The sequence below is a fragment of the Taeniopygia guttata genome, chromosome 15 (genome assembly GCF_048771995.1).
Source record: "Taeniopygia guttata chromosome 15, bTaeGut7.mat, whole genome shotgun sequence".
In the NCBI taxonomy this organism is placed as follows: domain Eukaryota; kingdom Metazoa; phylum Chordata; class Aves; order Passeriformes; family Estrildidae; genus Taeniopygia; species Taeniopygia guttata.
In genome coordinates this window covers 6,864,743-6,878,519 of record NC_133040.1, presented here as the reverse complement: position 1 = coordinate 6,878,519, position 13,777 = coordinate 6,864,743, and the positions used below count along the sequence as shown (strand labels likewise).

The 13,777-nt window shown below is 37.6% G+C and overlaps 1 protein-coding gene across 4 annotated transcripts in view; it reads right to left on the bottom strand.

The window, feature by feature from the left end:
- Window positions 1–3,544: 3,544 nt before the first annotated feature.
- The window catches only part of TANGO2 (transport and golgi organization 2 homolog), a 28,473-nt gene continuing 18,240 nt past the window's right edge, over window positions 3,545–13,777 (bottom strand). For all 4 annotated transcript variants that reach the window (XM_041719305.2, XM_030285419.4, XM_030285420.4 and 1 more), the window contains 4 exons: window positions 11,410–11,480; window positions 9,920–10,073; window positions 8,095–8,199; window positions 3,545–6,387 (listed from right to left, as the gene is read on the bottom strand). In XM_041719305.2, the coding sequence (XP_041575239.1) occupies window positions 6,267–6,387; window positions 8,095–8,199; window positions 9,920–10,073; window positions 11,410–11,480 (451 nt within the window). In that variant the 3' untranslated portion in view covers window positions 3,545–6,266. The remainder of the gene's footprint in view (window positions 6,388–8,094; window positions 8,200–9,919; window positions 10,074–11,409; window positions 11,481–13,777) is intronic.

Here is a 13,777-nt window from a genome sequence, read left to right as displayed (position 1 = left end):
TGCTGCAATCTGCTGTCCTCAATCTAATCTGTCACACATCACAGCCATGGAAAGATGTCAAAAGGACCCAATGAGCAATCTCAGATAAGTTCTCGAATGTCAAAAGAGGTGGTTTATTGCTAGAAGAACTAATCAAAGTAGACAGGATATTTGGCTCAAGGATACCACACAATTACCAATCTTGCTCTTGCCATTCACAGATTCAACATAATCTAAATTGTGTTGTCTACAGAATCACACATGACTTCTGATTTTCCTGATGGAAATACTTCAGCCAAATGGTTCTCCCAAGTTTCAGACTGCAGGCAGAATTTTCCCAATAATGCAGACATTTTTCTAAAGACAATATTGCTTAAAGTGCGGTATGATGTCTAAGTGGTCAGATAAAAAGTAACAGCTTTGCATTGAAATCTGGAAGTTAAAAAAAGAAAAAATGAGGCCAAAACCAAGTGACCTTCACAAGAAACTGGGCTGTACAAGCCATGCAGAAGGAACATTCTGTTCAAGTGCCAGTTGCACCTGGGCTAGTGTTATCCTACAGTGACTGAGGTTTCCCTTAGTTATTCTTCATACATACCACAAACCTATTCCTATGGCTGAAGATTCTGCATTCTTAAATACACTCAATTTATCTAGGGGGAATATTAGAGAAACAGAAATAATATCTATGTGGGACAGAATAGTAGTCTTCAAACTTTGATTTCTATAGGTCCTGTCATCCAAATAGTTCAGAACACTGTGCTGAAATAGGCAGTATTTATCTGTTCTTTACAACTTAAAATAAGAAACATCGTCTGAGTCAGCCTCGTGGCTGTATGCACACTGTGCATCTCCAGTAGTTAAACCAGCCCTGCAAGTCAATCTTAGTCTCTTTACAGAGTTGTGGTAGTATTGCACTGACAACTACTTCAGACATTCTGGCCTCCCCAGCTGCTGTTGCATGGTAATTTTTCTTGTGAGCCATCATACACCATGAAGTTTGTAACTCAAAGCTACACAAAGCACACTTGGTTGTACACATTTTGTGTGAACTACAGCTAAGAAGGTGCTGCTGCAATCCCTCAGCCTGGACTCGTCTCTACATTGCTGGCAGCACACAGACATGAATCAGGAGTGTAATCTCTGGCTGTCAAAAATCCAGGTGTAGTTACACTTATAGAAGTAAAACCATAAATGTCAGTACCTTTGTTTTCCCTGACAGAGGCCAAATAAATTACAGTTCTGAGGGCACAGTTGTGCTGCTAGGGTTGTTTTTAATGCAACTGCCATCCTGGGATTGCTTTGCCAGTCTAAACTCATGCACATTACAAGAGAGAACTCAGACTTGACTGGCATAATATATTGCTAAAGAAAACAGAAAATTTGCAACTGCCATATTGCAAAGACACTGACACAACACATCTATATATGCTACCTCCAGAAGTACAAGAGGCTAACATATGAAGATTTATGCAGCAAAATAATTCGTGAAGAGAATTTAAATCTTCATGCAAGGTGCATTTCAGAGAGTTTTGCTCAGGTTGAAATCATTACCTGTTGGAGAACACTTAGTGCATTCCTCAAGCACACTTACCTGTTCTGTTCCATCTGAAACCAGCCTAGACCCTGGCACCTGAGGCTGCCCTGAAATGTGAGCCAAGGCACAGTAAACAGGGACAATCAACAAGAAAAACTATGTAAAGGCACTAATCAAACCAGGGTGATAATGCAGACCCATCTGTAATTGAGAGGACAGTTAATTCTTCTCTAAATCCCAGCCATTCCAGTGAGACAGAAGAAACAGGAGATGGATAATGCACCTGACTAAGATGTGGTTTTACATAGTTATTTTGAGTAGCTATTGACAGCAAATATAATATAGGGAAAGGAAAAAAAAAGCCTAGCTTTCTCATTCACCTTTTCCTTGGAAGAGTTTAACAGAGGCAAAAACCTCAAGCATTGAATACTAATTATAATGGTGTACCACAAGAAGAGACACTACTGGCCCCACATATTTTCTAGTTTATTATTTAATGTATGTTAATTAACATCTGAAAAGTGATGTGGTTTTCTCCACTGAACAGAAGGAAGCAATGTATTTACCCAGTTGGGCAAGGTACTGACTAGAGCTGGCTCTGTGTGTCAGGAGAGACACCGACGGAAAACACTCCTGCATCACCAGAGGGAAGCTAGAAAGCACCTGAGTGCCTTAGCAGGCACTGTCACTCAGAGGCCTCAAAGAGAACAGCATCACAAACCAAGAGTATCATTCTGTATTCTCTGTTTTCCCCTTCCTCTCTCCATCTTCTGATCTGCATTTAGGTTTTGTTAATTTTTCTCCATGTATCTTTCTAGTGCAAAGACATGACAATTTAATGTGCATCAGCAGAGATACTGCTTTTTTTCCTTATTCATGGTGTGCATGACTTATGCATTGTCATTTTTGGCTATCCTGCTTAATATTATAATATTTATTATTTCTTCCTCATCTGTGATCCTACGTTTAGTGCTTATGTCTTCTCTTTCAAAAGATAGGGTAAATTTGAGCATGTCAACTGTCTTTCTTTCATTCAGCTTCTAAGTTCTTGATACACAATGTTACACAGATAATTTATATATATATATATGAGAAATATATTCAACATTTCTTCACTCTGTTCACCTTAACCTACATTTTGCAGCATGAGTCACACTGATGGGTTCTGTAATTCTCACAGTTCATGTCTCTCCAGCTGATTGCAGTACTGATTCTATTTTCACCAAGTCAAGACTATTTCTTAGATCCTCAGAAGCTATCAACAAGACTTCTCTGCAGAAAATGAATCAGATGAAGAACATCAGCCATGTCCTGTTACATCAATTTGAATGAAATAAAACTAACTCCTACTATCTAATATTCCATATAAATAGGGATACTTGCTCATTTCCTTATAATATTACAAAAACAGTGTTCCAAGTCTTACCAATATTTTATCTTAATTATTCAGTTTGGTGTATTTCACTTGTAACAACAAATATCAATGAAGCTTTGAACATAGAGGAGCTCCAAAGGCCCAACTCCTCCTCTGCTCTGTTCAGGTGTGTTTTATTAAGCTGCTATAAGGGAGATGAGACAATTCCACCTCCATTGCAGGGGCCAGTACAGCAGAACGTTAATGCAGGCTCTACTCAGTGTAATAGGAGAGTCTCAGGTCTGCCAAGGATCCAGACCTTTTCCACAGTGAACAGGGATTCCCCATCCTCCAGCAGAATTTTGTGAGGCTCCACTTTTCCCTAAGGAAGCATTAATTTTGCTCTTTCCTATCTTTCAAGTATTTTCCAGTTTCTTACCTGTGTAAGACAACCATACAATAGCACAGAATTAGGAAATACCCACAAGAACATACCCCCCCCCCCAAAAAAAATAGAGCACTCTTAAAATTAAGTACCAGAAACAGAACTTAAATTACAGCTCCTTAATCCTTAATATGGCATTAAAGATTTTACTTCATTGTATCACACCAAATTACAGGCAAATTAACAAACACATATGTGCAAAAATGCACAATCTACTAATGCCAACAAAGACTGGTCACCAGCTTGACTTTATTCTGATTCTAGTTTTGAACACACATGTAAACAAAAATTATGATACAATTTTAAGCAAAAAAACATAGCTGAGGTTTTACACATTTTAAAAGTTCTTCCACTACCATTCCAATAGAAAAAAATCAGGAAACAAAAATCTCTTGCAAATGGATGACTGAAGAAATGGTATGCATAAGCAAACTTAGTAAAATGCCATGCAGTAGTTTCCTATATACACCTTTTTCCTTTATATCCTTTAAAACTCCCTTTTATAATTTAAAATTCCCTTTTATTATTAAAAATACTTTTATAAAAATAAAACACTTTCTTTGTTAACTGTAGATACAGTATCCTTTTTCCAGTGGATTCATTGCAACTCTAATTTGCACAGACCAGATCATGCACTTCACAAATACCTTATTACTTCTATGGTCAAGCACCACTTGCTGGTATCTGCACAGCAGTCCTGATTCTGTTTCTACTGAAGCCAATGACAAAACTCTCACAAAAGCTTCCAAAGAAGTTAAAAACTTCACTTTATTAGCTATTCTGATGTGATAAAAAACAACATCCAAGCTTTGGGCTCTTTCCTGTTTATTTTAATTGTTAGAAAAAGCAAATCCAGATTTAGAATTTTGATTCAAACATATCAAAACGTATGATTATAATCCATATTTACATCTAAGATCTGACTTACCTTTCTTTGCCTATATGAAAAAATTAAGAAAAAAATTTAATTATTACAGGACTGCTATAAAGACCGAAGTTTACAAATGCTTTTAGAGTGATACTGCATGCAAGTATTTTGCTTGCCTTTATGATAATTCTCTTCAAAGAGAATGTCATGTTTAAATATCCACTATTTGTGAGTGGATATAAAAAAGTTTGCTATGCAAACTCTCAGAGCAAGCTATTGAAGCAGGGCTTTGATTCTAGGACGAATGTGTCAAACTCAAATTTAAGACAGCTTTAGCTACTTCTTTACATATAAAAATAACAGTTAACATTTTTATCCATACATATAGGGTTTAACAAGTCATAAAATTAAAAAGGGATGACCATTTCCTGCAGCTCAGAAGGACAGCCTGGAAGGCTTTGAGTTCTAAACCATGCACAACCCAACATGATTGTTGATTGTCTTGCAATCAAGGTGGTCAAAAAGTCATTTATACAGAACTGAATCCACAACCTGCAACTAGTCATGTAAGCAGTCCTGGTATCTAGAAGCTATTTAAATATGCCAATATAAAAGAGAGATTTGAATAAATGATGCTTTAGCATTTCCTTACAATTACAAATCTGGGAATGGCCTTTCACAGTACTTCACCTCAATGGAAAGTCTCATTTACTGCTGCCTCCATTATACACACACACACACACACACACGAGAATGCCCAAACACATCGGCTTGAGTACAGAAACACAGCTGCACATCTTCCAATATCAAAAATCTGGCTATTTTGCAGTAATTAATTAAAATCAGAGGCTTGTGAAAATTAGTCAGCATACCTAAAGGAAAAACACAGTGGTGATCCATTACTAACCTAATATTCAGTATTCAAACACCAATAGAAACAAAAATAGCTTAGGGTTTTCAAATATCCTGTTATTAGCTAGAATCTTCCATTATCTACACTGGCACTGAATAATTGAAAAAAGCATGCATTTAAATAGCTTTTTAATTCACAGGTGTTAGAACATAGAAAGTACCTCTTACTATTCAACTTTTTCAGCAATATAAGACTGCAACAGTGTCACCTTACAACACATAGCTATTTCTACTAATAATCCATGAGATGGAATCCACTCCAGGCTGTAACACATTCTACCAATAAAGAAATGAATCAAAAATTTTATATGTACAAAACAGCCGATACATGAAAACCTCATCTTCAGGTTCTGTTTGCAAACAGGTACCTATTCCTTACCTGCTTGCTGGGAAAGAAAATAACAAAAACAATACTACTAATTAGACTATCAGGAAACAGGATGTCACAGCACAAATAGTTTTATTCAAGTCAAAGATATGCAGGTCTGCTCCCATGGCTCTTTCAGTAAAAATGAACAGAGACTGAACTAAATTCCCTACCTTGAATCTCAGATCAAGTTTTAGAAATAAGATCTATTGCTATACTATCTATAGAAACACAAATGTAAAGAATTGCCCCACTCTGCCCTCCCCAGGCAGAACACTGCACCATGGCACTGAAAAGCTTAAATGAGACTAAAGCACTTAATACTACCAGGATAACATACATTCATTTAATGCACATTGGCATCAGCTGTACAATCTTAACAGCATATGTTGAAGATAAAGCAAAGTTTGGTAAAACCTTCATATAGAACAATAAAAGCAGCAAATATTTCCTCACCATTAAAACTAAAACCAAGTTTAAGTTCTACCTATAACATCTTTAAAAAAATCCACACCTACAAAAAAGTGATGACTTTGTCTTGGACAAAGATGGCCTTGCCCTGAAAGCAGGGTGGTATAAAATACAATATTTCTGATTATAAGTTGCTACTTTATGTAAGAAAAAACATCTTCATCTGGTTTTCTCCAAAGCATTTGTGAGCTTGATAGTGTATGCTACCAGTTTATTTAAACTTTTGCTTTCCTTGCTATTTTTAGTTTGTGGAGGCTGGCACAAAACATTTACTAGAGCTTAATGGCTTGTTGTCTCATTGCTATAATTACAAACCATTCATGTGGAAAGTTGTTAACTGTGCAGTTTGAATTCATAGGTGCTTGTTTGCCACTGGTTGACATCAGCATTGATCATGTTGCGCTCGGTGAAAGTAACGCATCCCTCAGAATCGATGAGCACCACAGTGTTCGTCCTGCAACAGCGCAACAGCACAAGGTTACACCTGGGCCCCATCACAGACACTCCCAGCTGCCATCCCTCCATCCAAATGGGTTTAACCCTTTTTTATTTTATTTTCCCTGAGCACATCATCAACACACGAGCAGGGCAGAAATCATCCTGACAAGTTCAAATGGGCATTTTCAGTCTGTTCCTCTGTCACGCCACTGCTTTGATTCCTTGCTGCACTTGCAGCAGCTGACACACAAACCTGCTCATTGCAGAGAGTATGGTGAAAGCTTAAACTTAATGCAAAGTGTTTTTCTTCACACCCTACATGCACCCATAAGGATTACTGATATTAATAGTACTTTCTTCGTTCCTTTCTTTCAAACCAATTGTGTATGTTAATTATTATCACAGGACATTGATGTATGATCAAGAACAAGGTGGATCTCTAGGAACCTTCCAAAGAGGAAATTTGTTTTCATGAAAAGCAGATGCCAGTTGTGCATCTATTCCACTTTGCCTTGTCTAAGCTGTCATTTCTCCATGGACACTGCAGTACCCTACTGACAGTAGGAATTTTGCACCATCTTGATCTGGTGGCCTTTCCCAGGTCACTTCACAATTGTTCAGTCATAAAAAAAAAAAAAAAAGCACTTAATTTCTTCATAAGAAAGTAATGCCCAGTTAACAACCCCTATTCACTAAGACCTGTTGCTAAGGGAAAGGTAAGTGTGAGCATACAATTATAGCAGTAGGGAGACTTGAAATGTGTGCTAATTCACCAGTAGAAGGTCAGTATTTCTACCAAGTTATCCCTGTTTCCTTTGAAATGGCTGAACTCCAATCTGTGAAGTAAGGGGAGCAAGGGGCTTTGTTACCATGTTAAGTCTTCATTAGCCTATATTTAAAATGTTCTTTTAATACATTTAAAGAAACCACTGTAAATACTGAGCATCTCTCTCAGAATACCAACTTAAAATGCCTACATTATAAGCACTCTGCTTGTCAACTCCCATTTCTATAGAGGAATTACTATGGCTGACCGTGCCACAGACCAATCTGACAAAATATTTGCAGACTTTTAGAGCAGCAATTCCCTACCACCAGCAACAGGGTTCACCAACAATTTTTCCCATTGAAGATTAAATTAAGATTTGCACTGCATTATTCTATTCTTCTTGCAGCTTTGGTGGAACAGTCAGAGCAGAGAGTGAGAATATCTCAGTAAAAACAGCAGCATCAGTTAGGGGAGAAGTGGAAATACAGGTTCTTCTGAACAAGAGCAGTACATTCTTAAAGTATGAAAATGGCAGATCCATTTTATGATGCAATGTCTATGGAAAACTCAGATTTAGCAGTGCAGATGACACAATTCCTGCTCGTGGAGGAGAAATGTGCTGTGCAGTGTCTCTGGTAAGATCAAAGTTAGATGTGCTCAGATCTGCTGTTACACTGGGGAAGCAGAACTGTTATTATCTTGTCTGGGAAAAGTTAAAGCTGTGCCGCGCTCTCCATCAAAGATGAACCATAGTGTGAGCTTCAACTGCTCTTAAGCAGCAAATCCCAGACTCAAATACTGACCAAGAAAATACATTACTGAAGTATACCAAATTAATATCTGAAAAAAAAATTAAAGCAGTCACAATAGAATTTAATCTTACAATAGCACAGTTTTAATTTGAGATGTGCTTTGATGCAGTACACATCTATTTCTGGCTATGAATTTTTTTACCTTGTTCCGTAACCTGGGCATCGAACACATAAAGCTGCATACTTGTTCAGGATGGGACGGATGTAGTCCTTCCCTTGGTCTTCAATTGCAGGGTCTGGTAATTGACTGAAAAAAGTAGGAAAGTAGTTTTAAAAAAAAAATTCTCCAATATTAACACATTCATCCCTCTTGATCTGGAAGGAGTTCCAGGACAACCCTGAGATAACAGTCAAAGGCAGGGCTGAAGCAGAAGAGAGGTAAAGGACAAAAACCCATCAGGAAAGAATGGAATTCTGTGATTAAACCAACTGCTGTACCCACTAAAGTCCTGTAATATGCACACACAAAGAGATCATAAAGTAATATGAAACAGGATATTTTGAGAAAGTTCAAAGCTAATGCATATCCACATGTTCATATTTGTTATGAAAAGATCATTTCATCTTGAAGTGTGATTCGGAAAGATTACAGGCTTCGGTTTAAATATTGCTTTTTGTAAGTAAATATTTCTCTTTTATAGTCAGATGGTTTTCAGATGAGATCAAATGGAATTACTGAACATTAAGGGAAGATCATTTGACTATATTGTATCTTATACCTTTGTCTTTTTACTAGTAAAAAGTATAAAGTCTAACAATTTAAAAAAAAAAATCTCTTGATGCGATAGCAGATGAAAGAAGCTATTAAGACAGCTTAGCAGACTCCCCAGTTACTACTCATTACTCAGATGTCTGAGTTCTTATACAAAACTTTATTTTGCACCACTGAAAAATGCTACATTCATGAATGCTGGCATTAAAATTTGCTGTTAAGTTTGGGAAATTGAATCTATATATCAGAACCAGCTTTGCTTCAACTCTAATCACTTCCCAGACAGATAAAAGTCAAGGTAAACATGAAAGTTACCAGACAGTGAGCAATTATATGAATTTAGACCACAGCACCCCCTGTACCCTACTCCATGTCTGCACACTGAAGTGGTATCAACTGCCTTTCCTGCTGAACGTCAGCTGATGGGCTCAGGTTCACTGTGCCATCAATTGTGAGTGCACAAACCTTCCTTACATCTCAAACTCATCTCTTGGGGACTGTCTTGACTGAAACTTCCTTGACTGGAACTTCCTTGACTGAATTGTACACACACTTCCTTATCTCCTTCCCCCACTGAGCCTGAAACAACTGCACTTTTGAGGAAGGCAGCTGGTTGTGCTTTGAAGTGCTGCTTTTCCACCCTCTGCCTACACTCTGAGCAGCAATACAGAACAGCAAAACCTACTAACACAAACCTGCTCAGCACCTGTAAGGGTGCCGAGGCCCTGGTACAGGTTACCCAGAGAAGCTGTGGGTGCCCCATCCCTGGAAGTGTTCAAGGCCAGGCTGGATATGTCTCTGAGCAACCTGTGCTAGTGGACAGTGTCCCTGTCCATGACAGAGGTTGGCACCAGAAGATCGTTAAGGTCTCTTCCCAACTAAATAATTTTATGATTTATGTAAGTAAGGGCTTTCTTTAAATGCACTAACCAAACCTATGTGAGCCTTCAAAAAGCTGACAGCAAGCAGCTTGTACATCTCTAGCCATGCACTCATTGCCCTAATTAAAAGAAGTGAAATCTTTAAAAAAAAGGCACAGAGAAACCAGTGCACAGCTGATGAGGTCTAAAACTGCAGTAGCTTTAATTGTATCTCCTGCTTAAAAATCAATACTGTTGAAAGTCAGATTCTGTGAGAACACTACTTTCAATTAATATGAAGGTAAAGTGCTTTTTTCTTTCAAAACAGTTTCTATATGCATTTTTTTTAATGGGTCATACTGTATTTGAGTAAGTTTCAGCTATAATATTCTTACGGCTCTTGATTATTCATCACTGTAAGAAGCTCCTTCACCAAGTCTTCTTTGGTAAGGTCTTGACTTCTCTTGACCACTTCTGTGAAAAGCTGCTTCCCATACTGAAGTTTCTTCCACGGTGTATCCAACAAAGAATTGCTCAATCCATATATTCCTACACACATACACACACAAAAAGGCCAAATTTAACTGGAAAGTGCATTCTGGTAATTTCAGTTGTCATTAAGAGATTTTAAAAGATTTTAATAAAGTCTAAGTGACTCCCCAGCTAACCTTTACCTTCAGGTGTGCCATAAACATGCAAGCCCCATTACTGAACAGGAGAATACAGCAGGCTCCCATCTGATGCTGGGCTGTGCTTAAGCATTTCCCTCATGCTAATGCTCAGTACTTGGTTTTAGCTGTACTCTAATTCATATCTACAGCAGCTAGCTTAAATTTCTGGTTTGCTAAACCATGAAGGCACAACAAAATTTTATAATTTCTGCAATCTATCTAGTCTTGGCCAGTGTAAGGATAATAATTGTAAGTTATCTTTGCCTCTGATTTTACTCTTGAAAAACACTGCAAAGCAACATTGGATGACAAGAAGGACCTTTCTGTTTAGAGGCACCCTCTCAACACAAACCAGACAAGAGAGACTACCAAATAGCCTTTCCTCCTAAAGGCAGCCATGTACACTTGTCTGTTGTCTAAGCACAGAGACCAGAACCATCTTCGGTACATGTCTGCATATACCTAGAATTTGTGACTCAGTTTCTTATTATAGATTGTAAATTAAAAAAAAAAAAAAACTATATTAAAACCTGGTTTATGTTTGTAGCTGAACAAAATTTAACAGTTGTTTCCAAGAATATTTATGCTGTAATTGCTACAATAACAATTTGTCTACTGGCAGCCACTTTCTGACCAGTAACCTAAGCTGGCAAAGTAAGGATCTGCCATCAACTGTTACCAACCAGTTACACTGCCCAGAGCCTTCCATGTATCCTGGTTCCATTTAAACTGCCTTTCTGATGATGATTTCTGGAGCATTGTTCTCTGTAGCTAGCTAGCAAAGAACTAGATTTGAAATATTTTGAATCCGTTCACCTGATAAGACAGACTGTATTTTTTTTAAAGCCAGCTTTTCCCTGGGGGAGCATTGTCATACTGTGACCTTCAAACTGCTGGCTAAGGGGAGTTAGGGTCAGACCCTTTGAAAATTCCATTTCTCAAGACAGATTCTGTTCTTCTGCCATAGTTACCTAAGCAGTATTCCACTAATTGCACTGCAGGTGGGTACACTGACATTGATAGAAACTTTTAATGAACTATTGATTCTTTACTGAAAGTTATTAACAAAAACTTATATGAATTCAAGGCCATTTAGTAATATTTTCTTGTAAAGAATGCAAAGAAAAAGACAATGCTTAAGTAGTTAAATTACTAGAAAAATACACAGCTACATAAGAAAAAGTAATACTCAGACCTTTCTGTAGAAAACCTACCAGCATTTAGGAAAACAGGTTCTGGTTCTCCTCTGTTTCCATAGTAGCAAATTACATCTCCTTTGGTGGTACTGAAAAATATAAATACAAATTTCTCCTTGAAAAGCCATCAGCTTCTATATTTGATTATGCTTTAATTTCATGCAATCTTTGAGCACATTAAGATGCTTCTCCCACTGTTACTCCTATGATACCAGACATTGATGTGTTTTATTACTTTCCTCCTCTCAAAACACTGCACCATTATCAGGAAGTAGCATTATCATTTTTAAACATAACTGCAATAAAATTCAGTGAAACCCCATAACTTCTGCATGGACATAGCCAGGCTTAGTGACAAAAACCTGGTTTTGATTAACTGGAGATTTAGTTGCTTGGGAGAAGGGGGCATGTGAAAACAAAGGAATTGTCCATCACAGTAAGTACCCTTTTCCCCATCACTTCTTTTGAATCCTTCTTGCATTCTAAGCCACTGACTGCTCTGGGCCACTTCAGATGGCAGAAGTGCCTTTCAGGCCCACTTCCAGCAATGCTGCAGGGCATAGCTGGGTCCTTTGTGCATTCCTTGGCTGCTTTCAGATCACTGTAGTCACTGAATCTCTCTCTAACTGGAGGAACTGGCTGCAGCACTCACTCTCTCCTGTGCACAGAGTACAGGCAGCTTCCAACATTGCAAACAACTCTTACTTGACAGAGATGCTATCAGCATATCCAAACAAGCAGTGACCTACATAGTCACACTGAAATGGACAACACAAAACACCAAACCAACTGGTAAGGGAAAAAAAAAAGAAAGAAAGTCATCAATAAGCCTTGTGTGTCCTGTGGGAAATGGATTGCCATTAGATGGCTCACTCTCAACATCCCTCACTCAACTGACATGGAATAGTGATTCCTCAGATCACTTCCACTTGGTGGAGTTTGGCTTTTTTTTTTTTTTTTAATTTGCCAGAATACAGCAATGAGATCTAATTCTCTATTTCCCCCCAGTGATTTACTCATTCACAGTCACCAACAAACACATTCTGATCATAGTTCAGTTTTTAATTTGTATCCCAAGCTCCAGTTCCTTAGACAGCAGATAGGGTTTCCAAATTGGAAAAAAAGAAAAACAATGAAACAAAAAAACAAACCAAACAAAAAAAAACCCCAAACACAAAACTTGCACATAAGACTGAATTTGGATTAAGTAGCATAAAACATAGTACAGAAGAGAAGCTATTTCCAACTCCTCATTTTTTTTGTAAGATAAAAAGGAGTATCTCTGTGCTGATGCAAATCAGAGTATATAGAATGCAATCTCATTAATGATGTACTGGAACTTAAATTGCTCTGCATAACTTAACATCCGCTACTCAAACCTTAATAACAAGCAAAACAGTCTTGATTTAGCTGTTTATATTCTTCTTGAAAAGCCATTATGAAAGACATTCTAGTGTCCTTTGCAAGACAGCCAAATGAAGAAGGAAATATTAACTTATTAATTATAGAAGTCAGAGGAGTCAAGAAGAGGAATATGAAAAAAGTCCACATAAAGCAAAAATAGAAGTGCCTTTCTCTGTGCACTACTCTTCCTCCTCCCAAACCCACAAGAGCTTTCTGATACCATACAGAAAGATTATCAAGTTTTTCAGCAGAGGCAGAAGACAGCAATCATAGCAAGCATATTGTGTACACTGTTTTTATTGTTAAATATCATATAAGCCTGATGTTATCGGTTATGATAACATCAGTTACTCAGCTCGCAATTTATCAACTGTTGAAAGAAATGTGTAATGTTTCTGAACTTTCCTCTAGTAGCTTAAAATACATTTATTTTTCTTATCTTTTTCTTCTCATCCTTAAGATCATTGTTCAAATTTATTTATTCTGATGTCAATACTTACTGACCACCTGAACTCCTCACAGACAACAGCCCACCTTCAGTTTCTTAAGTTAAGACATCAGAAATCACACAAACTATTTTATTGGTGCTTTAACTACTCTCTTTTCAAACAACTGCTGTAGAAGGTCTGAAAAGATCAGAGCAATTGTTATAACCTGAAGTCTCACAAGACAGTGTTAGATGGAAAGGCAGACAAATGGCCCAAGGAAGCCCTGGAATACAGCTGTAAGACAAAGCCTGTCACAGATGAGACTGCATGGTGAGTAAGCTGGCACTGCTGACTTCCCTTAGAATGGCTTTTTACATGAAAGAATATAATCCTCTAGCATCTCTTCCAAGATTTGTGTCACTGACAAATTCAGTAACAAGATCCCCTGGAGTTTATCAAGAAGATGGGGAATACATACAAACTGCAGGGTCACTAATTCAGGATATCTGTATCTTATGGCATGCACGCTTCCCCAAATGAGTGTTTTCACTTAC